Source organism: Lates calcarifer, unplaced genomic scaffold (genome assembly GCF_001640805.2).
Source record: "Lates calcarifer isolate ASB-BC8 unplaced genomic scaffold, TLL_Latcal_v3 _unitig_950_quiver_259, whole genome shotgun sequence".
NCBI classification, from domain to species: Eukaryota; Metazoa; Chordata; class Actinopteri; family Centropomidae; genus Lates; species Lates calcarifer.
This window is the reverse complement of record NW_026118117.1, coordinates 2,749-28,145: the sequence shown is the minus strand read 5'-3', so window position 1 is coordinate 28,145 and position 25,397 is coordinate 2,749. Positions and strand designations below refer to the sequence as shown.

Genomic DNA, 25,397 nt, shown 5'->3' with positions numbered 1-25,397 from the left:
TCTTTCCTCTCTCCACTGTCTTCTAGTGTGTTCTACAATTTATTTCAAGGTCCTACTATTTGTTTTTATAGCTCTAAATTGGCAGCAGCCACCCCCACCCCCTCACTGCCCACCCACCCATCTCTGACCTTTCAACCCCCCTTTCTACCTCCAGGACCCTCAGGTTTTCTGACTTGGGCCTCCTGCCTGTCCCACATTCTAAAAAGAAGCTCAGGGATAACCGCACCTTTGCTGTTGCAGCCCTAGAAAGCGTCTCCCTCTCGTCCAAACTGCCCCCTCCATTGATTCTTCCATTTAAGTCCAGGCTCAAAGTGCACATTTATACCTGAGTATTTAGATCCACTAGATGTGGGGCTTTTTTGTGTATTACCCTCCTGACCTAGGGGTGTCAGGGAGGAACGTGGTCTTCAACCCTGCTGCCGCGGTCTGAACATATAGACAAAGAGGCAGACAACTTTAGCGTTCACAAGCGTTAAACTGCAGGATTTATTCTGCAGTTTCTGCCTCCCGGGGTTATCATGCTCCTTACAGGCACGAGGCGCCCTCTATTGGCATGTAAGAGTATAGCGCTAACAAAGTAACAGCAGTGCCATGAGAAACATGCATTTTAATGGCTTTTAAGACACAATGAAATGAAATTAAAAATATATATATATTTATTGGGGTGTCTATTTTAAAAAAATCATATTTAACCTTTCTTCTTAAACAATAATGAATTGTTAAACTATTCAAATGACAACAAGATCTCTGCATACCTTTAATCTTAACTGAATTTTAGTTCCTCTTTTAACCCTTAATAGTTTGTCATGTTGTTGCTTTGTGCTTAGTCTTTTATTCTAACCTCATTATCTGGGTGATTTTATTCTGTACCACCTGGTCAACTTGCTTTGTTTTTAAATGAACTAAATGTGACTTGACATAACTTAAAACACAGGACACTGATTAAACAGTGTATTATCTGCTAACAATCAAAGTTTGAAAATTTGTGAGGCAATGATGCATATGTCTCAAGTCTCAGTCTTGTTTGTCTATGTATGTAAACTAAGCAGCGGGGTTTTGTCAGGCTTTTGTTTTGTCAAAATTTGCCATGGAAATAATGGTCTGCAGATACAATGTGAATGTAATTTTAACACAAAAAATGATAAATTAGAATTTTCTTTCTCTCTAACCTTCTTCACAACAGCCTAACCAGCATCTGTCCATAATGTCTGAAGTGTCCCGACAGCCTCAAGGGGCTGAGTGGCTATGGCACCCGCAGGTGGTGGTTCTGTACAAGCTTGTTCTACAAAACAAGGACATCAGCTCCTCCAGTCGTGAGGCTGCCATAGGTGCCCTGCAAAATATCACTGCAGGAGAGGGCAGGGTAGGTTGTAAAATGTCATAGAAATATTAACTATGTATATACATAGATCAGACACATTAAAGCCACCTGTGTAATATTGTGTAGGTCCCCCTAATGCTGTCAAAACAGCTGTGAGCCATTGAGACATGGACTCCACAAGACCTCAAGACCTCAGTGTCAGATTCTTTAAGTCCTATAAGCTGTGATGTGGGGCCTCCATGGATTAGACATGCTTCTCCCAGCACATCCCACAGATGCTTGATCTGATTGATATCTGGGGAATTTGGAGACCAGTGCAGTGTAGCAGGGCATATTATCCTGTTGAAAGACACCACTGCTATCGGGGAATACTATTGCCATGAAGGGGTGTATGTGGTATGCATCAAAGTGACATCCACATGAATGCCAGGACCCAAGGTTTCCCAGCAGAATGTTGCCCAGACCATCATACTGCCTCTGTCAGCTTGTCTTCTTCCCATAGTGCATCATGGTGCCTCTCCCCCAAGGATACACATGCACCTGACCATCCACATGATGGGAAAAAAAAGTAATTCATCAGACCAGCCAACCTTCCTCCATAGTCCAGTTCTGATGTTGATGCATGCCCATTGTAGGCACTTTCGGTAGTGGACAGGAGTCAGCATGGGCCCCCTGACCAGTTGGAGGCTACGTAGCCCCATACAGCAAACTGTGATACGTATATCATAGCTAGCATTAATGTTTTCAGCAATTTGTGCTTAAGTTGCTCATCTGCTGGATTGGACCATACAGGCCACCCTTCACTCAACATTAAGGCTGAAATGATTAGTCGACATAATCAACAATGTCGATTATAAATTTTTTTTTATGCAGAATTTTTGTGTCGACACGTTGTATAAAAGTATAGAAACAGAGACTTTGTAAGAGGAACAATGTTCACTTGTTACTGCAATGCACCACAGGGGGTGCTGGGGGGCAGTATTGCTTCCATTGAGAGTAATCTCTGCATTAGTAATGCAAGAAAAGCAAAGAAAAAGTGTAAAAATCGCTTAGATTTGTGTTTCTCTCCCTGCTTACTGTTTCTTATGTGTCTCTGTGTGTGTGTCCGCACACAGGAGCGGAAGAACTGCAGAGGAGACTCCTACGAGTTTTGTAAGTCTCTGCAAAATCATAGATGGACAGATGTTGACCCCTAACATTGGAAATGTCAGATCAAAATATCAGCATTTTTTTTTTTTTTTTTTTTTAATACGAGCCAGCGAGCCATGCTGGCAGGGAGACTTTAGCTCTAGTCCTCTCCTCCAACATCCATATGTAGCAGTGTAGACATCTAACATCTGCTGGCTAATATGTCCCACCCTTTGACTGATAGAAACAAGATCACCAGTATTATTCACTTCACCTGTCAGTGTGAATGTTGTGGCTGATCAATGTATATTCATATCCCAAAATGAACTGTCAAGTTTGTTTTTTTTGTTCTTTTGTTTGTTGGTGTTTTGTTACTTTAGAATTGGATTCTTCAGCAAGGACAGTAACAATATCACAGTCAACAGAGTAATATCTTCATGCAGGCTCATGTGATCTTTACCCCTCTCTGCCAGTGGTCATCATTTCTGAGTGGTGTGATGATGGAGCGGGAGAGGATGCTGCCCATCCTGCTTGATCTGTTAGACACCAATAGTGACATGGAGCTGAGACCTTTGACTGGGTTGCTGAGAAATCTAGCCAGACATTCCACCAACAAAGACCATATAGGTAGGATGCAAACTAGGATCCCTTAAGGTGTTCTTGTCTTCTTTGCACTAGAAACTCTCTACTAAATTATTGTATACTGTGCAGTGGCCACTTTTGCAACTTTAGAAATGGCTTTACACTTATTTGTTGATCTAATTGATTTAATTCTAATCAAAAATTCTATAATTTTCCCCTTGTTGTTATGGATTATTGAGTGTAGATCAATGGACATAAATCTACATCACATTAAAACAGGGTGAGCACTAACAATAGTTCATAATTCCACTTAAGTTTCAACAGCTACACAAGGAGTTAATAACAAGGAGTTAGCTAGAGTGCCATTGCTTAGTCCCACCTGTGATCTGAGCACTCACCACAAGGGGACCCATGAAAGAGAGAAAGTTAATGTTAGTAAGACCCCTTTATGATATGCTACAAACACAGCAGAATGTGTGAGCAGTTGAATAACTGCAGGTGTCAGAATAACATACCCAATTAAAGCTGCAAGCAGCATTGAGTGGGCCCTTGCACCTTCATGCACGTTAGGGGTGCTGGCGAGATGTCAGTTGATGCAGCCATGCACTTGGGTGACCATCAGACACTGCACAAATGAATAGAGATAGATAGATAGACTTTATAAATCCCAAAGGGAATTTAAGGCATTCAGTAGCTCAGTAGTAGTACACAACACACACTGCACCCACATATAGCAACAGACACGCAACCCACAATCACCTACATATTGTTAAATGTCATACAAAATCCACATATAAGACAACCCATAAAAAACCCACATATAATGGATATATGTGGGTTTTTTATAACAGTTGTGTAATCTGTTTTATAACCACATATAACAGATTACACAACTGAGATTTAATAAGAGCATACTCCATATAATAATAATAAGATGTTAAGTAATCCGGCAAGGTAACTTGTGGGGTTTTGGGGTTTGGGGCAGATTGGACAGATTGGACATATACATTTGAGTTAAAACAACTTCCTCTTCGATGGCGAGATGCCAAAATATTCTGTGCCACCAGGGAAGTGCTGTTTGATGAATATTATGTACACAACTTCTACAATTTTCATAATATAGCATTATCTTTTCGGACCAAATTTGAGGTAGATCTGGTCAACCTGCTGAAAGGAGTATATCAAATTATAAAATGCGTATTTCATGTTGCCAGTAGGTAATGGCAGGAAATGAAACGTGACTGGGGTTATATTAGGGTAATTAGGGTTAGATTATCAAAAATACCAAACTGACAGGTTGAAAGGTCAGAGCATTTATCTAAAAACAGTCCTGCAAGACAGCCACCCTTGCTTTTTGTCTTGCAGCTAAGAACATGGTGAATGTTCTGGTGTCCAAGCTGCCATGTGATGGCCTTCAGAAAATGCCATGCAGTGAGGTGGTGATCAACATCTGTGGAGCCCTAAATCACCTAGTCACCTGCAGTTCTGTGGCAGCAAGTGACATCTCGTACTTCAACGGCCTGCCAAAACTGGTGGGCATTAAGACATTCCATGACAACAGGTTGGACTGACTGCCACTGTAATACTAGAAATTGGACTAGCACAGTGAAAAAACAGAGCAGCTCCTCTAGAAAGCAGAATTAATAAAAATTAATTAAAAAATAATGTTTCATAATCTATGAAAATTGTTCTGCTAAATACTCCTTATATTTGGTTAATATCTTTTAGGTTCTTAAACTTCACGTCACACAAAAATGTTGCTAATTGCTAATGTGCTGGACATTCTATGTTCTTCTTGTGTACTGGTACTGGTTTCTCAATGTCTGTTACTGTGTCTTGGCTTAGCCCTGGGAGTCTTAAAGCTGCCAGAGCAGCCTCAACTGTCCTCTACAACATGTTCCAGTACAACAAGCTGCACAAAGACTACAAACTGGTGAGATCCACGGCTCCATTTATCACTATTTGTGCTGACAACACAAACACTGACAACAGCATTGTCTAATGAAGCTATTACAACAAATATGTTAAAACATTGCTTATTTACAAAAAGCTACATTAACATTCATTCAGAATCATGTTTGTGTCCATCTGTCAAATTAAGTCCAATATTTGGATGGGATAACATATACTATGTCCTCTTAGAGGAACTCTCCTTGGGTTCAGTTCTGTTTCATACAACTTCATAAAAAACGTAAAAGCCAACAAGACCAATTAAACTGATACCAACATGGCCGATAAAATCAGTTAAACCAGAATATTACATTTATCCTCTTTTTAGCTCTAGTTTTCACCCATTCCTAGGGGACATATAGAGCTCTTTAGCTGCTAAATGCTCCAGTATATTCACCTGCAAGCTAGTCACTTGAGATGTTGCTTCAAAATATCCTCATGATGCCATCTATTTTGTGGAGTGTACCAGTCTCTACTGCAGCAAAGAAAGCAAACATGATGCCACCATGGAATGGTGTTTTTCAGCATGCAAGCCTCACCCTTTTCCTCCAAACATAACAATGGTCATTGTGGCCAGAAAGTAAGATCTCTGCCCCCATGTGCATTGCAAACTGTAGTCTGGCTTTTTAATGGCGGTTTGAAGCAGTGGCTACTTCCATGCTGAGCATCCTTTCAAGATAGGTTGATTTAAGACTAGTTTAAATGTGGATATAAATAATTTTATACCTGTTTCCCCCAGCAGTTTCACAAGGTCCTTTGCTGTAATTCTGGGATTCATTTGCACTCTGTGCACCAAAAAATGTTCAAAAAAGAGACAGAACACGTCTCCTTCCTGAGCAATATGACACCTGTATGGTCCCATGGTGAATTAAAAGGGAAATAATTTGTATGTAAACAGTTGTTGGTTAAAAAATGAGTTTTAATGATTAAAAGCTAAATGTCTGGAAATTTGCGACTTCAACTGTAAATGCATGAATAAATAATCAAGTCATAAAAATAACAACTATTTTGGCCTCAACCTCAAGCAGAAACAGACTAAATTAAATGGTGTTAGCTAGCTCACATCGATTCAACAGAATTTGCATTAAATCTGGTTGTTTTAATTAAGATTATCAACCAAGATTATGTTCCATGATATTGTTTTTTCCAACTACATTTAAGTTTCCTGTTACAGGCTAACCTGCAATTCTGCAAATTTCTAGTTTATTCCCATTAAGTCCCATATATTTCCTTTAATTCCCATGTATAGTGTCCAACTTTGAAAAGTCACAGAATTTTGCAACCTTAGAATTCAGTAATCTCACAGCCTAAGGAGTGAAATTGCTCCAAAGTCTGTTGGTACGGCACATACTTCTGTATTGTTTGTAATACAGTAGATGATAGTGGTTGTGTCTGCAACCTTCACAATAGAGTTTTCCCCATGTATGGGAATGCAGTCATGGGTGTAGAGTGTGAACAGAAGAGGGCTGAGCACACAACCCTGAGGGGTCTGGTGTTGAGCACAAGAATGAAGGAGGTGAGACTGCCAATCTGGGCTGTCTGGGTGATTTGATAGGGAATCCAGTTATATCCAAATATCCAGTTGGAGAGTGTGGTACTCAAGCCAACAATGATACATTGTCCAATCAGCTTCACTGGGAGGATTAGGAGAGCATATTGAATGCTGTAGTAAAATCAATCAAACAGCATTCTGATTAAGTTGTTATTATGAAGACATGTAAAGACTGAGTAGAGGGCAGTGGAGATAATCTGTTGGTTCTGAATGCAAACTGGTCAGGGTCCAGGTTGGCTGCGATGTTGTCTTTGATGTACCAGCTATCCACAGCACTTCACCCGAATTGGGGACCAGACTGCAGAATTTTTGGGTTCAGGGACCATGTTGGCCATTCAAGAAGTTCATCCAGAGTTCCTGGTTGGGGAATGATTTTATTGTCACCACATCATCAACACATTTGATGATATCATATGATGTCATATTCCTTTAACATTGATGTGGTTCTCATGTGCAATCAAAACAGTCCTGTAGAGCTACTATGGCTTGATCTGTCCACAATAGTTTTGATACTGATGGTTTGAGCCTCAGCTGGGAATAAGTTGGCAGGAGAAGCAGAGAAAGCCAAAAATGATTACAGATTTTGATGCTTCCAGGAATGTTTTTCCAGGGTATTTCCTCACCTGGTGGGGATGTGGACATGCTGGTGAAATGTAGCTAAAACAGTGATGAGTAGCACAAAACCAGAAATGTTCTGTCCATGTAATGGCAGGTGAATGTGACATAAAACTCTGATGTGAGAGCTGGCCATGCATTGGTTGTTATTGCTACTTTGTTGGCTTCTGTCAAGTTTTGTTTTTAGAGCTGTAGCTGCCTCATTGTACTTTTTCTCAATCTGGCCTTCCATGAAGGCATGGTGTATTTGGGTTTGATGAGCCTTCGGCAACTCCACTCTTCCGACAACGCTAAGAGGAAACATATTGTCTGAAACCATTTAAGTCACCAAAGCAGTTATTTGTTCCTGTCGTTTGCTGTCACATGAGCATATAGGTACAATAAATCCAGTGTTTTCCGCTAACGCCGGCTGTTAGCCATGACATGAATACATTTTGAGCAGACTACTTTCTTAATGTTTCAAGTCATGTTGCCATCACTTTTTATATATTGTTAGAACTATAATCTTAGACCAGAGGCCTGTACTATGAAGCGAGGTTACTGGCTTATCAGGGTAACTTCAGGAGTAACTTAGTGACGTCAGGTGTAACTTCCCGGTTTACCTATACTATGACAGGTGGATAGGTTTTACCCAGGGTCTGCTGCCATGGTAATTTACGCTGCATCAGTTTATGTTCGTGGTTAACTCGGCGTTACCGGTGTTACTTCTACCTAAGTTCCGCCCCACAGGTGGAGGAACCAATCAATACTGGCACAACGACTGAAAGAGGCTGACTCTGCAGGACAGGGGTTGTCTAAAGACCGTCAGTCCCCCCCCCCCCCAAAAAAAAGTAGTGGATGGTAGTGGTATATGCACCAATAGATGTTTTTTTTAATGCTCTGTATTTTCCATTTTAAATTTTCAGTTATTTAATTTGTATTTTTTCAAGCGGCAAAATTTATCGTCATTGGTGTTGAATATTAATTTAGTGTTGAATAATAATTTTAATTAAAGTGTTGAACGGGCCCTCGCACCCCGCGCCCGTCGGGGGAGTGGCGACCATGGGACCCCGGCAACCGCGGGGTCAACGTAGGTCGTAGGGCATACGCTGGCGTAACAGTTCCCACTTCCGAGATGTACTGAAGCGTCCCCACGGCATAATATTCCCAGCACTGCGTTTCACTATGGAGACGCTGTTCTTCGGGTGGTAAGCCTCTCCCCTCTTTCTCCAAAAGTTTTGTCTCATCTGAGCAAAGGACATGCTTTCAGTATGCATAATCTTTCTCCAGGTTGTCCTTGACATACTTCAGTCTGGCTTGAAGGTGTCTCTTCTGCTGAAGTGGAGTTCTTCTTGGTCTGCAAGCTCACAGTCCGTTCCTGTGCAGAGCTCTAATAATTGTCTTCTTTGAGGCTACAATTCCTGACTTAGCTAAGTCATTCACTAGTGTCTTGGCAGTGTTTATGGGGTCTATAGACAGGTCTCTCACTGGTTTTCTTTCCAGGGTCATTGAAATCTTTCACTTCCTACCTCTGCCAGGCTTGTTCTGCATAGTGTGGCTCTCCTTGAATTTCTCGGTGACAATTCTCATTTGAGTTCTTGACACTTGGAAATGCTGTGATAACTTTGTATATCCTTCTCCTGCTTCCTGAGCAGCATGAGCGACAATTCTTTTTTTCAAGTCTACAGTTCTTTTGTTTTTGGCATGATGCTTTCTCAAGTGACAGCTCAAATCTTTACTGAAGTTTTTATACTGCGTGTAAATTGGGAGATAAAAATCAGTTTTAAGTTGAGTTTACGAAATTTTGAGCAAAATCATTTTTGTTTTTTTTTTTTATAGTTCTGTTTTTACGTGCATATATAAATAATTTAAGCTTAAACAAGGCTTATAATGAAATGATTTGAACAGTGAATTGCTCATCTGCCTAAAGTCAGGGTGAAGCCACTAACCAGCTGTAGGGATGGGTATCATTAGGATTTTATCTTTATCCATACAGACCCCTATCAGTCTGACTGTTACTGGTTTTTTAATTTATCATTTCGCAAAAGAATAAATTCAGGAGACGAGAAGAATTGAGTTATATATTAAGTACAACTAAATATTGTTTCTAGAACAGCAACAGGACAGAAATCTAAAATGTTGGTGGGCTTGTTTGTCTAAAAAAGTGAAGTTTACAGCAATTTGCGAAATTTGGAGATTAGTGACAAACTAACCAGTTAGACTACATACAGACAAGCTTTCATTTTAGCTGTTAGTAACAATTTGCCATGAGCTTAACTAGCATACTGTGCTTCATGTTAAACATGTCATGAGACTGTGGACAACGCTGAAAATATTACTTTTCAAGCTGCTGGCCGAACAGGTGGTTTGACAAAGAAAAGGTAAAGGCCAGCAGCTTTTACTTTTCAATGCACTTGTCATCAACTTCAGTGGGTTATATTCAGCTGGTTCACCTCGACGCCGGTGGACCTAGTGAAATTTTCCTGTTGCCGTACACTGTGAAACACGAAAATATCAGCCGACCCCGTGTGAAATTTCTTAACTGATCAAAACCAAACTGTAAAGACAGCTCAGCTATGGTCAAGGGGAGACATATGGGAGAAGATGAGTAGAGAGAGATAGAAAGAAACAGAAAGGGTAAAGGATTAAGATTACATGAATTCAAAATAACCTGCAATTCCTTCAAATTAATTTTAAGCCAGTTTAATTTTTTGAGCCAGCTTTGACATCTGCAGATATGAGTTTCTGAAGAGGGGCCTGCTGAGTGCTGAATAATATCTATTTTCATATCGGAAAAAATACTGCATTAAACATTGTCTTAGCTCACTGACCTGAGTTCAACATGTAATATAACCAACCTGTGAGGGGGCTCACCCCCGTAAGATAAACACATAAATGATCACTGATAGAACCGATAATTAAAGGCACATCAGTGACACGGAATGCTATTAAAACTAAACCATAAACTGGTGACATTAACTCCAAAAGATTTTTATTGATACATTTGAGGTAGAATTTAGTTTTCAATAAGGAAAACACTGTAAGAAACCTGAATTTGTGGCAACAAAAGATTTAAAATAAAAGCTTTTATGCTAATTATTTTCTATGACAATATTTTTCAGAGCTCATCATCTGTGGCAGCTTTAAGTGTTGCCTGTTTTGACTGTATTCTCACTGTGGCATCAGAGCATGTTAAAACAACCAACAGTTTTAAGGCTGATCAACTCCTCCTCCCCTTCCCCCTCAAACACACACACACACAGACACACACACACACACACACACACACACACACACACACACACACAGATACCCGCTTCCAAAAACAATGGCTCCATCTGCTGGATAAAGTAGTGAGTTACTGCAAAAGAACACCTGCCATCTCAGGTTTGTCAAGTCCAACTTTGACAGTCCAGAACGGGCACACGCTTCGACCAAAACTCACAATTTTCACAGCAAGTCTTCCTCCAGGCCTTAAGGAGGTCCTGACAACATTTGAAGTGAATCCGGGTCACCCTGCTTGTAACTGCACATCACACTATGAAATATGTCATTTCCTGCTATAAATAGGTGGCGCTACAACAATTGTATGAATATTGACATATGGATGTGTGCAGATAGGGACCATTAACAATACTGTACAGTTTGATGCAGTTTGGACAAAGTTGGGGTTGGCTCAGGCTTGAACCATCCCTTAGTTATGCTGCTATAGGCCTAGACTGCCTGGAGATCTCCCATGATGCACTGAGCTTCTCTCTCTCTCTCTCTCCACAGTATGGATTCATATCCCATAAACATGTTACTAACTCAATATGTCCCCTTTCCTGTAGTATTGTGCTCTCCCGTCTCTCTCTCCTCTTCTGTCTCTTTCTGCAGGTATTTCTGCCTCTGGAGCTGTAGAGTCTGATCTGTGATGACAAGTCTCCTGCTGCTCCTACAACTCCACTCAACACCTGCTGCTTGAATTAGAAATTACTTACACTGCTATTAGTTGTATTGCTATGTTAGCAGTTAATACTTTAATTATCATTACTATCATTACTACTGCTGTATTACTGGCCTCATCTTACATCTGATATGGAACCTGTGTTATGCTATGTTCTTCTTTCGCCATACTCTACCCCCCCCCCTTCTTAACCCAACCGGTCGAGCCGGATGGCCGTCCACCCTGAGTCCGGTTCTGCTTGAGGTTTCTGCCTCTTAAAGGAAGTTTTTCCTTGCCACTGTCTCCTAGTGCTGCTCATGGTGGGATTTGTTGGGTCTCTCTCTGTAAATACCTATTTTAAAGAGTACGGTCTAGACCTGCTCTATATGAAAAGTGCCTTGAGATGACTGTTGTTGTGATATGGCGCTATATAAATAAAATTGAATTGAATTGAATTGAATTAAAAACAAGCTAAGCATCTAGCAACAATCTGAGCTAAGCAGCTTAGCAGCAGCTCGCCTAACAACCCACTTCTTATTGCCGACATCTCTTCCAGTTTTGCTTGCACCACACAGAGAGAAGATGCGCACTCGAGCAGAAACAGAACCATAAACATTAGTTCCGCATCTCTGTGAGGTAAAATATTGATCTCCTCCCACCCCCAACCAAATAAAAGTTAGTCAAATAAAAATTAGTTGATTTTTTAAAAAAAAGTGTTAACAGCTATTGAAACCCTAACCCTACAGCAGTGGGATATGTTGAGTCAAAATCTGTTTCCCCAACAATATTTCTTTCCTTTAACTCTTAGCTCCCCCCAACTAGTTATCTCTGTTATGCCTAACCATAACCTGGGCTTTGTGAAATGCAGTAGGAAACATTGATTCACATATGAACTTATCAGGTCTGGCCATCCTCCAGTGTTTCTCTTTCACACATGCAGCACACATCATCAGCTACTGGAAATTTTGTTTGTTAGTTTGGTTTAGACTGGCTGCTTAAGAGGCCACATTGGCAGAAAGCTCGGCCCCTTTGCATTTGAAGTAATTTTATGTTATGGCATGGCAACAGAAACTGTGAAGATAGAAAATATGGTGAGAGCAGTGACTTCCTGGGTTTTCCTATGCACTTCCTATAGGTGATCTAAAAATAATGAAAGCCAGTGTTCACAAAACAGTACAGTTTTGAATAAGCTGTACATTTAAGACTCCAATAAATTTAACCAGGAAGGTAACTAACTTGAGATGCTGTCCTTCACAGAAAGTGAACAGAACATGCACTAGCAGCACTAGCTGAGTGTAAATATTCCCAATCACTGCATCATTTTTTGGAACATGTATACTGCATTTACATTGTTTGCCAATATTTGTATTGTTTCTTTGTGTTTTTCAGAAAGGATTTGTCAGACGAGACTTCACAGATGCCACCATCTAGACTGTTGTGTGTTACATGATTCTTTCTGAGCTTTTGACCTCTGGATCAAGGTTACTGTGAGGAAAGGATGAGGAACAACAAAAGGTTTTAATGAGCAGATTATCAAAATGTGATGGACTTACAGGAAGAGAAAAATGGACTGGAGCCAATGGAATGTGATGGACTTAAGTTTGCCCTATTTATGGAGGTTGCAAATGTGGCTTACCTTATAGTAGCTAGGTCTTGATGATGAGATTTAAATGGTATCCACACAAAAAAGTGAACTTCACCCCGAAATCATATACTGTGTTTGTGCATTAGGGTTTGATGATAAGGATTTTTGACTCTGATTCCAATTACTTGGACTGCTTTGCATATGATGCCCATGCACACATCAACACAACATCCAAAGTAAATCATTTGAAAAGCAAGCTCTCTTTAGGAAAACAAAGAGAAAGGTCTGAGCAGTGAAACAACAGTTACCATGGCCATGGTGCACCCAACATTCCCCTGGGGAATAAAAGCTGTTGGACCCTTAAGTTTGTTCTCTTGGCCTTATATCCATTTAACATTAATGTCTTTAGTCCCTTTGTATTACGTTTTCCTTGTGTTGCAGTTTTGTTTTTGTACTTCGTTTATTCTTGCATCATACTTTTAGCAATTGTAAATACATGTCAACTGCAGTTTTCCTATTTTTCTTTTAATAATTAAGAGCAGATGTACCTTTCTTTTGTTGTCACTCTGGTTTATTCGAAGATTTAAGTTTTAGTTTTGTTTGCAAGTAGCAAATCATTAAAATTCACAGCTTTACACTTGAAAGAGCCATCGGCAGACTTGCACATCAGTCTTGCCGCCTACAAGCTGAATAAACAGCAGTCCTGAAAGAAAAATGAGTATGCTGACAGACCTCAATGCTGAGATAGCAGAGGACATTAGCCGAACCGGTTGCCTGTCTATTCACTGCATTGTTTATTATCTCATTTCACCACTGCATTTATTATGTTAGCTTAGGAAGCATTTAATAAAATCATATATTCTTAAACCCAGTTGTGGTGTGTGTTTTTCAGTGCAAAAGTGAACCAGATCCCAGTCAGATATCAGACTGATAAATTACCAGGCTTATGAACTAAAAATTCCCTAACTATAAACATTCCCCAAACAGTACATACTATTCCCCTGTTTTGACAGACGATTCAAATTTGTTTGAACCCTAGAACTGTTAGCACAAACCCTACATACACTATCTACACCAGGTGAAGCAAAGCTTAAACCCAATTAGCACACAATTATCCAGGTGGAAACACTGAGAGTCAAAATTGTTCACACACCAATCAGAGCCTTCAGGAGATAGATAAAAGAGCCTTGGGTCTGTTCACTTACCATAGTGTTGGAACAATGGAGCTGCTGCCTGACTAAGGCTAATATAACCTGTGATGTGGATGAAATTCTTTGCCTTGACCCAGACCAGAGATGGGATGCTTTTTACTGTATTCACCTTCTTCATTTATTTCATTTATACCTCACAGTCGATTGAGGAATAAAATGTACAAATGTAAACATTTGTTATTGTGTTCATCATATGAAGAGGTTTTTGTAGGGCACCATAAGCATCATTGCTCATTGCCGGTTTTTACAGTAGTGTTTTAAATTGATCCCACCAGTGTCTGACTTTTTGAGGGCTTTTGTGTTATGACTGATAGCAGACTTAAGTTTTTCAGTGGGAATACAAGGTTTTGAGTGGAGAGCTTAATTTTGATCCGAAAATTGGAAGTTTTGGGAATTGATTATGCAGTTTTGGATTTGTGCTAGTGTTTGTTTATATGAAATATAGGCATAATTTTAAGAAATGTGTTTTAGCAATTGAGAAAAACTGTAATATAGAATACTAATGTTCATATGATTTCTGTTGGTCATTCTCAGCTGATTAAGCGTCAAAAAGCAGCGAAAAGCTGGCCTCATTTACAGAGCACACACAAGGCAAAAGGGGACCTGTCGGCCATTGACGGTCCTCAGTCATCATGTATGTATGTAACCATTAGAAACTGAGACACTTTCATGTGTTTCAGACTGAGATTTCTCCTCTCCTAATAAAAGCATGCAGCATTCTGAGCTGATTAAGCGTCAAAAAACTGCAAAAAGCTGATTTTCGCACACTGGCCTCACTCAGGGGGCAAACAAGAGGCAAAAGGTGTCTAATGGGTTTAAACCATCATGAATGTTTATAAACATTAGAAAGTGGGAAACTTTCATGTCCGTGAGGCAGAGATTTCAGTTTATCCTCTCCTGGTAACAGCACGCAGCATTTGGTCATTCTGAGCTGTTTAAGCATCAAAACGCAGTGAAAAGCTGTTTTTCGCACACTGGCATTGCTCACAGGGCACAGATTCAGATGAGATTTCAGTTTCTCTGCTCATGGTCAGAATATGCAGCCTTTGGACATTCTGAGCTGATTAAGCATCAAAACACTGCGAAAAGCTCTTTCTCACACAGAAAACAGGCAAAAGGTGTCCAGACAGGAAATGATGGGTTTCAACCAAAAATAATGTTTATAAATATTGGAAATTAAGAAACTTTGACAACAGTGTTTTTGACATTTCAGTTTATCTTCTACTGGTCAGAATATGCAGCCTTTGGCAATTCTAAGCTGATTAAGCATGAAAACGCAACGTTAAACCTCTCTCTCACACGTTCGAATTGCTCGCAGGGCACAAATCAGGCAAATGGTGTCCCAAATGATGGGTTTCAACCATAAAGAATGGTTATAAATAATGGAAATTAAGTCCCTGACAACAGATCTGTTGAGATTTAAGTTTATCTTCTACTGGTCAGAATATGCAGCCTTTGGCCATTCTAAGTTGATTAAGGATGGAAACTCTGCAGAAAGCTCTTTCTCACACAAAAAACAGTCAAAAGGTGTCCCGACAGGAAATGATGGGTTCCAACCATAAATAATGTTTATCAATATTACAAACTAAGAAAATGTGACAACAGTGTTATTGAGATTACAGTTTATCTTCTCCTGTTCAGAGTATGCAGGTTTTGGCCATGCTGAGCTAATTAAAGATGAAGATGAACGTAACGTTAAAACTCTCTCTTGCACACTGGAATTGTTCGCAGGGCACAAAACAGTCAAAGGGTTTCACTACAGGAAATACAGGGCTTCAACCATAAAGAAAGTTTATCAATATTGGAAATTACGAAACTTTGACGACAGAGTTGTTGAAATTTTAGATTAGGTTCTCCTGGTCAGAGTATGCAGCCTTTGGCCATTCTAAACTGATTAAGCATGAAAACGCAGCGTTAAACGTCTCTATCAAACACTGGTATTGTTGGACTGTCACAAAATAGGCAAAAGGTCTCCCGACAGCAAATTATGGCTTTCAAGCATAATGCTGGTTTATTATAATAGAAATGCTTGTTTACTAATATTACAAAGTAAGAAACTTTCATGTCCCTGTGGCTGAGTTCTTAGTTTGTCTTGTCCTGGTCAGATAATGCAGTATTAAGCCATTCTGAGCTGAATAAGCCTCAAAACGCTGGGAAAACCGCTTATTCACACTCTCAGATTGCATACAGTGCACAAAAGAGGGAAAGGCTCTCCCGACAGGAAATTATGGTTTCAACCATAATGTTTGTTTACTAATATTGTAAAGTAAACAACTTTCATGTCCGTGTGGCTGAGTGCTTAGTTTGTCTTGTCCTGGTCAGATATAGCAGTATTAAGCCATTCTGAGCTGAATAAGCCTCAAAACGCTGGGAAAACCGCTTATTCACACTGTCAGATTGCATACAGTGCACAAAAGAGGGAAAGGCTCTCCCGACAGGAAATTATGGTTTCAACCATAATGTTTGTTTACTAATATTGTAAAGTAAACAACTTTCATGTCCGTGTGGCTGAGTTCTTAGTTTGTCTTGTCCTGGTCAGATAATGCAGTATTAAGCCATTCTGAGCTGAATAAGCCTCAAAACGCTGGGAAAACCGCTTATTCACACTCTCAGATTGCATACAGTGCACAAAAGAGGGAAAGGCTCTCCCGACAGGAAATTATGGTTTCAACCATAATGTTTGTTTACTAATATTGTAAAGTAAACAACTTTCATGTCCGTGTGGCTGAGTGCTTAGTTTGTCTTGTCCTGGTCAGATATAGCAGTATTAAGCCATTCTGAGCTGAATAAGCCTCAAAACGCTGGGAAAACCGCTTATTCACACTGTCAGATTGCATACAGTGCACAAAAGAGGGAAAGGCTCTCCCGACAGGAAATTATGGTTTCAACCATAATGTTTGTTTATTATAATAGAAATTAGGAAACTTTCATGTCCGTGTGGCTGAGTGCTTAGTTTGTCTTGTCCTGGTCAGATATAGCAGTATTAAGCCATTCTGAGCTGAATAAGCCTCAAAACGCTGGGAAAACCGCTTATTCACCGAATGAGCTTGCATACAGTGCACAAAAGAGGGAAAGGCTCTCCCGACAGGAAATTATGGTTTCAACCATAATGTTTGTTTACTAATATTGTAAAGTACAACTTTCATGTCCGTGTGGCTGAGTTCTTAGTTTGTCTTGTCCTGGTCAGATAATGCAGTATTAAGCCATTCTGAGCTGAATAAGCCTCAAAACGCTGGGAAAACCGCTTATTCACATACTGAGATTGCATACAGTGCACAAAAGAGGGAAAGGCTCTCCCGACAGGAAATTATGGGTTTCAACCATAATGTTTGTTTATTATAATAGAAATTAGGAAACTTTCATGTCCGTGTGGCTGAGTTCTTAGTTTGTCTTGTCCTGGTCAGATAATGCAGTATTAAGCCATTCTGAGCTGAATAAGCCTCAAAACGCTGGGAAAACCGCTTATTCACACTCTCAGATTGCATACAGTGCACAAAAGAGGGAAAGGCTCTCCCGACAGGAAATTATGGTTTCAACCATAATGTTTGTTTACTAATATTGTAAAGTAAACAACTTTCATGTCCGTGTGGCTGAGTGCTTAGTTTGTCTTGTCCTGGTCAGATATAGCAGTATTAAGCCATTCTGAGCTGAATAAGCCTCAAAACGCTCGGAAAACCGCTTATTCACCGAATGAGCTTGCATACAGTGCACAAAAGAGGGAAAGGCTCTCCGGACAGGAAATTATGGTTTCAACCATAATGTTTGTTTATTATAATAGAAATTAGGAAACTTTCATGTCCGTGTGGCTGAGTGCTTAGTTTGTCGTGTCCTGGTCAGATATAGCAGTATTAAGCCATTCTGAGCTGAATAAGCCTCAAAACGCTGGGAAAACCGTTTATTCACACTCTCAGACTGCATACAGTGCACAAAAGAGGGAAAGGCTCTCCGGACAGGAAATTATGGTTTCAACCATAATGTTTGTTTATTATAATAGAAATTAGGAAACTTTCATGTCCGTGTGGCTGAGTGCTTAGTTTGTCTTGTCCTGGTCAGATATAGCAGTATTAAGCCATTCTGAGCTGAATAAGCCTCAAAACGCTCGGAAAACCGCTTATTCACCGAATGAGCTTGCATACAGTGCACAAAAGAGGGAAAGGCTCTCCGGACATGAAATTATGGTTTCAACCATAATGTTTGTTTATTATAATAGAAATTAGGAAACTTTCATGTCCGTGTGGCTGAGTGCTTAGTTTGTCTTGTCCTGGTCAGATATAGCAGTATTAAGCCATTCTGAGCTGAATAAGCCTCAAAACGCTCGGAAAACCGCTTATTCACCGAATGAGCTTGCATACAGTGCACAAAAGAGGGAAAGGCTCTCCGGACAGGAAATTATGGTTTCAACCATAATGTTTGTTTATTATAATAGAAATTAGGAAACTTTCATGTCCGTGTGGCTGAGTGCTTAGTTTGTCTTGTCCTGGTCAGATATAGCAGTATTAAGCCATTCTGAGCTGAATAAGCCTCAAAACGCTGGGAAAACCGCTTATTCACACTCTCAGATTGCATACAGTGCACAAAAGAGGGAAAGGCTCTCCCGACAGGAAATTATGGGTTCAACCATAATGTTTGTTTACTAATATTGTAAAGTAAACAACTTTCATGTCCGTGTGGCTGAGTGCTTAGTTTGTCTTGTCCTGGTCAGATATAGCAGTATTAAGCCATTCTGAGCTGAATAAGCCTCAAAACGCTCGGAAAACCGCTTATTCACCGAATGAGCTTGCATACAGTGCACAAAAGAGGGAAAGGCTCTCCGGACAGGAAATTATGGTTTCAACCATAATGTTTGTTTATTATAATAGAAATTAGGAAACTTTCATGTCCGTGTGGCTGAGTGCTTAGTTTGTCGTGTCCTGGTCAGATATAGCAGTATTAAGCCATTCTGAGCTGAATAAGCCTCAAAACGCTCGGAAAACCGTTTATTCACACTCTCAGATTGCATACAGTGCACAAAAGAGGGAAAGGCTCTCCGGACAGGAAATGATGGTTTCAACCATAATGTTTGTTTATTATAATAGAAATTAGGAAACTTTCATGTCCGTGTGGCTGAGTGCTTAGTTTGTCTTGTCCTGGTCAGATATAGCAGTATTAAGCCATTCTGAGCTGAATAAGCCTCAAAACGCTCGGAAAACCGCTTATTCACCGAATGAGCTTGCATACAGTGCACAAAAGAGGGAAAGGCTCTCCGGACATGAAATTATGGTTTCAACCATAATGTTTGTTTATTATAATAGAAATTAGGAAACTTTCATGTCCGTGTGGCTGAGTGCTTAGTTTGTCTTGTCCTGGTCAGATATAGCAGTATTAAGCCATTCTGAGCTGAATAAGCCTCAAAACGCTGGGAAAACCGCTTATTCACACTGTCAGATTGCATACAGTGCACAAAAGAGGGAAAGGCTCTCCCGACAGGAAATTATGGTTTCAACCATAATGTTTGTTTACTAATATTGTAAAGTAAACAACTTTCATGTCCGTGTGGCTGAGTGCTTAGTTTGTCTTGTCCTGGTCAGATATAGCAGTATTAAGCCATTCTGAGCTGAATAAGCCTCAAAAAGTTCGGAAAACCGCTTATTCACCGAATGAGCTTGCATACAGTGCACAAAAGAGGGAAAGGCTCTCCGGACAGGAAATGATGGTTTCAACCATAATGTTTGTTTATTATAATAGAAATTAGGAAACTTTCATGTCCGTGTGGCTGAGTTCTTAGTTTGTCTTGTCCTGGTCAGATAATTCAGTATTAAGCCATTCTGAGCTGAATAAGCCTCAAAACGCTGGGAAAACCGCTTATTCACATACTGAGATTGCATACAGTGCACAAAAGAGGGAAAGGCTCTCCCGACAGGAAATTATGGTTTCAACCATAATGTTTGTTTAATAATTTTGTAAAGTAAACAACTTTCATGTCCGTGTGGCTGAGTGCTTAGTTTGTCTTGTCCTGGTCAGATATAGCAGTATTAAGCCATTCTGAGCTGAATAAGCCTCAAAACGCTGGGAAAACCGTTTATTCACACTCTCAGACTGCATACAGTGCACAAAAGAGGGAAAGGCTCTCCCGACAGGAAATTATGGTTTCAACCATAATGTTTGTTTACTAATATTGTAAAGTAAACAACTTTCATGTCCGTGTGGCTGAGTGCTTAGTTTGTCTTGTCCTGGTCAGATATAGCAGTATTAAGCCATTCTGAGCTGAATAAGCCTCAAAACGCTCGGAAAACCGCTTATTCACCGAATGAGCTTGCATACAGTGCACAAAAGAGGGAAAGGCTCTCCGGACATGAAATTATGGTTTCAACCATTATGTTTGTTTATTATAATAGAAATTAGGAAACTTTCATGTCCGTGTGGCTGAGTGCTTAGTTTGTCGTGTCCTGGTCAGATATAGCAGTATTAAGCCATTCTGAGCTGAATAAGCCTCAAAACGCTGGGAAAAACCGTTTATTCACACTCTCAGATTGCATACAGTGCAGAAAAGAGGGAAAGGCTCTCCGGACAGGAAATGATGGTTTCAACCATAATGTTTGTTTATTATAATAGAAATTAGGAAACTTTCATGTCCGTGTGGCTGAGTGCTTAGTTTGTCTTGTCCTGGTCAGATATAGCAGTATTAAGCCATTCTGAGCTGAATAAGCCTCAAAACGCTCGGAAAACCGTTTATTCACCGAATGAGCTTGCATACAGTGCACAAAAGAGGGAAAGGCTCTCCCGACAGGAAATTATGGTTTCAACCATAATGTTTGTTTATTATAATAGAAATTAGGAAACTTTCATGTCCGTGTGGCTGAGTGCTTAGTTTGTCTTGTCCTGGTCAGATATAGCAGTATTAAGCCATTCTGAGCTGAATAAGCCTCAAAACGCTCGGAAAACCGTTTATTCACCGAATGAGCTTGCATACAGTGCACAAAAGAGGGAAAGGCTCTCCCGACAGGAAATTATGGTTTCAACCATAATGTTTGTTTACTAATATTGTAAAGTAAACAACTTTCATGTCCGTGTGGCTGAGTGCTTAGTTTGTCTTGTCCTGGTCAGATATAGCAGTATTAAGCCATTCTGAGCTGAATAAGCCTCAAAACGCTGGGAAAACCGCTTATTCACACTCTCAGATTGCATACAGTGCACAAAAGAGGGAAAGGCTCTCCCGACAGGAAATTATGGTTTCAACCATAATGTTTGTTTACTAATATTGTAAAGTAAACAACTTTCATGTCCGTGTGGCTGAGTGCTTAGTTTGTCTTGTCCTGGTCAGATATAGCAGTATTAAGCCATTCTGAGCTGAATAAGCCTCAAAACGCTGGGAAAACCGTTTATTCACACTCTCAGATTGCATACAGTGCACAAAAGAGGGAAAGGCTCTCCCGACAGGAAATTATGGTTTCAACCATAATGTTTGTTTATTATAATAGAAATTAGGAAACTTTCATGTCCGTGTGGCTGAGTGCTTAGTTTGTCTTGTCCTGGTCAGATATAGCAGTATTAAGCCATTCTGAGCTGAATAAGCCTCAAAACGCTGGGAAAACCGTTTTATTCACACTCTCAGATTGCATACAGTGCACAAAAGAGGGAAAGGCTCTCCCGACAGGAAATTATGGTTTCAACCATAATGTTTGTTTACTAATATTGTAAAGTAAACAACTTTCATGTCCGTGTGGCTGAGTGCTTAGTTTGTCTTGTCCTGGTCAGATATAGCAGTATTAAGCCATTCTGAGCTGAATAAGCCTCAAAACGCTGGGAAAACCGCTTATTCACCGAATGAGCTTGCATACAGTGCACAAAAGAGGGAAAGGCTCTCCGGACAGGAAATTATGGTTTCAACCATAATGTTTGTTTATTATAATAGAAATTAGGAAACTTTCATGTCCGTGTGGCTGAGTGCTTAGTTTGTCTTGTCCTGGTCAGATATAGCAGTATTAAGCCATTCTGAGCTGAATAAGCCTCAAAACGCTGGGAAAACCGCTTATTCACCGAATGAGCTTGCATACAGTGCACAAAAGAGGGAAAGGCTCTCCCGACAGGAAATTATGGTTTCAACCATAATGTTTGTTTACTAATATTGTAAAGTAAACAACTTTCATGTCCGTGTGGCTGAGTGCTTAGTTTGTCTTGTCCTGGTCAGATATAGCAGTATTAAGCCATTCTGAGCTGAATAAGCCTCAAAACGCTCGGAAATCCGCTTATTCACCGAATGAGCCTGCATACAGTGGCACAAAAGAGGGAAAGGCTCTCCCGACAGGAAATTATGGTTTCAACCATAATGTTTGTTTATTATAATAGAAATTAGGAAACTTTCATGTCCGTGTGGGCTGAGTGCTTAGTTTGTCGTGTCCTGGTCAGATATAGCAGTATTAAGCCATTCTGAGCTGAATAAGCCTCAAAACGCTGGGAAAACCGTTTATTCACACTCTCAGATTGCATACAGTGCAGAAAAGAGGGAAAGGCTCTCCGGACAGGAAATGATGGTTTCAACCATAATGTTTGTTTATTATAATAGAAATTAGGAAACTTTCATGTCCGTGTGGCTGAGTGCTTTAGTTTGTCTTGTCCTGGTCAGATATAGCAGTATTAAGCCATTCTGAGCTGAATAAGCCTCAAAACGCTCGGAAAACCGTTTATTCACCGAATTGCAGTTGCATACAGTGCACAAAAGAGGAAAGGCTCTCCCGACAGGAAATTATGGTTTCAACCATAATGTTTGTTTACTAATATTGTAAAGTAAACAACTTTCATGTCCGTGTGGCTGAGTGCTTAGTTTGTCTTGTCCTGGTCAGATATAGCAGTATTAAGCCATTCTGAGCTGAATAAGCCTCAAAACGCTCGGGAAAACCGTTTACACCGAATGAGCTTGCATACAGTGCACAAAAGAGGGAAAGGCTCTCCGACAGGAAATTATGGTTTCAACCATAATGTTTGTTTACTAATATTGTAAAGTAAACAACTTTCATGTCCGTGTGGCTGAGTGCTTAGTTTGTCTTGTCCTGGTCAGATATAGCAGTATTAAGCCATTCTGAGCTGAATAAGCCTCAAAACGCTGGGAAAACCGCTTATTCACACTCTCAGATTGCATACAGTGCACAAAAGAGGGAAAGGCTCTCCCGACAGGAAATTATGGTTTCAACCATAATGTTTGTTTACTAATATTGTAAAGTAAACAACTTTCATGTCCGTGTGGCTGAGTGCTTAGTTTGTCTTGTCCTGGTCAGATATAGCAGTATTAAGCCATTCTGAGCTGAATAAGCCTCAAAACGCTGGGAAAACCGCTTATTCACCGAATGAGCTTGCATACAGTGCACAAAAGAGGGAAAGGCTCTCCGACAGGAAATTATGGTTTCAACCATAATGTTTGTTTATTATAATAGAAATTAGGAAACTTTCATGTCCGTGTGGCTGAGTGCTTAGTTTGTCTTGTCCTGGTCAGATATAGCAGTATTAAGCCATTCTGAGCTGAATAAGCCTCAAAACGCTGGGAAACCGCTTATTCACTGAGTTGCATACAGTGCACAAAAGAGGGAAAGGCTCTCCCGACAGGAAATTATGGTTTCAACCATAATGTTTGTTTACTAATATTGTAAAGTAAAAAACTTTCATGTCCGTGTGTGGCTGAGTGCTTAGTTTGTCTTGTCCTGGTCAGATATAGCAGTATTAAGCCATTCTGAGCTGAATAAGCCTCAAAACGCTGGAAAACCGCTTATTCACATGTGCACAACGGAAAGGCTCTCCGACAGGAAATTATGGTTTCAACCATAATGTTTGTTTACTAATATTGTAAAGTAAACAACTTTCATGTCCGTGTGGCTGAGTGCTTAGTTTGTCTTGTCCTGGTCAGATATAGCAGTATTAAGCCATTCTGAGCTGAATAAGCCTCAAAACGCTCGGAAAACCGCTTATTCACCGAATGAGCTTGCATACAGTGCACAAAAGAGGGAAAGGCTCTCCGGACAGGAAATTATGGTTTCAACCATAATGTTTGTTTATTATATGAAATTAAAACTTTCATGTCCGTGTGGCTGAGTGCTTAGTTTGTCTTGTCCTGGTCAGATATAGCAGTATTAAGCCATTCTGAGCTGAATAAGCCTCAAAACGCTGGGAAAACCGCTTATTCACACTCTCAGATTGCATACAGTGCACAAAAGAGGGAAAGGCTCTCCGACAGGAAATTATGGTTTCAACCATAATGTTTGTTTATTATAATAGAAATTAAAACTTTCATGTCCGTGTGGCTGAGTGCTTAGTTTGTCTTGTCCTGGTCAGATATAGCAGTATTAAGCCATTCTGAGCTGAATAAGCCTCAAAACGCTCGGAAAACCGCTTATTCACCGAATGAGCTTGCATACAGTGCACAAAAGAGGGAAAGGCTCTCCGACAGGAAATTATGGTTTCAACCATAATGTTTGTTTATTATATAGAAATTAGGAAACTTTCATGTCCGTGTGGCTGAGTGCTTAGTTTGTCTTGTCCTGGTCAGATATAGCAGTATTAAGCCATTCTGAGCTGAATAAGCCTCAAAACGCTGGGAAAACCGCTTATTCACACTCTCAGATTGCATACAGTGCACAAAGAGGGAAAGGCTCTCCGACAGGAAATTATGGTTTCAACCATAATGTTTGTTTACTAATATTGTAAAGTAAACAACTTTCATGTCCGTGTGGCTGAGTGCTTAGTTTGTCTTGTCCTGGTCAGATATAGCAGTATTAAGCCATTCTGAGCTGAATAAGCCTCAAAACGCTGGGAAAACCGCTTATTCCGAATGAGCTTGCATACAGTGCACAAAAGAGGGAAAGGCTCTCCGACAGGAAATTATGGTTTCAACCATAATGTTTGTTTACTAATATTGTAAAGTAAACAACTTTCATGTCCGTGTGGCTGAGTGCTTAGTTTGTCTTGTCCTGGTCAGATATAGCAGTATTAAGCCATTCTGAGCTGAATAAGCCTCAAAACGCTCGGAAAACCGCTTATTCACACTCTCAGCTTGCATACAGTGCACAAAAGAGGGAAAGGCTCTCCCGACAGGAAATTATGGTTTCAACCATAATGTTTTTATTATAATAGAAATTAAACTTTCATGTCCGTGTGGCTGAGTGCTTAGTTTGTCTTGTCCTGGTCAGATATAGCAGTATTAAGCCATTCTGAGCTGAATAAGCCTCAAAACGCTGGGAAAACCGCTTATTCACACTCTCAGATTGCATACAGTGCACAAAAGAGGGAAAGGCTCTCCCGACAGGAAATTATGGTTTCAACCATAATGTTTGTTATTATAATGAAATTAGGAAACTTTCATGTCCGTGTGGCTGAGTGCTTAGTTTGTCTTGTCCTGGTCAGATATAGCAGTATTAAGCCATTCTGAGCTGAATAAGCCTCAAAACGCTGGGAAAACCGCTTATTCACCTCTCAGATTGCATACAGTGCACAAAAGAGGGAAAGGCTCTCCCGACAGGAAATTATGGTTTCAACCATAATGTTTGTTTACTAATATTGTAAAGTAACAACTTTCATGTCCGTGT

The 25,397-nt window shown here is 40.1% G+C and overlaps 1 protein-coding gene across 11 annotated transcripts in view; it reads left to right on the top strand.

Annotated features, from left to right (window-relative positions):
* The window catches only part of LOC108880524 (plakophilin-3), a 31,897-nt gene extending 18,393 nt beyond the window's left edge, over positions 1-13,504 (top strand). For 2 of the 11 annotated variants that reach the window (XM_051069430.1, XM_051069431.1), the window contains 6 exons: positions 1,184-1,363; positions 2,923-3,076; positions 4,397-4,592; positions 4,877-4,964; positions 11,609-11,688; positions 12,442-13,504. In XM_051069430.1, the coding sequence (XP_050925387.1) occupies positions 1,184-1,363; positions 2,923-3,076; positions 4,397-4,592; positions 4,877-4,964; positions 11,609-11,671 (681 nt within the window). In that variant the 3' untranslated portion in view covers positions 11,672-11,688; positions 12,442-13,504. Of the gene's footprint in view, positions 1-1,183; positions 1,364-2,436; positions 2,474-2,922; positions 3,077-4,396; positions 4,593-4,876; positions 4,965-11,608; positions 11,689-12,441 lie in introns of those variants that run through there. The other 9 variants (XM_018672084.2, XM_018672085.2, XR_001960496.2 and 6 more) reach the window with 8 other exon arrangements.
* The last annotated feature ends 11,893 nt before the right edge of the window (positions 13,505-25,397 follow it).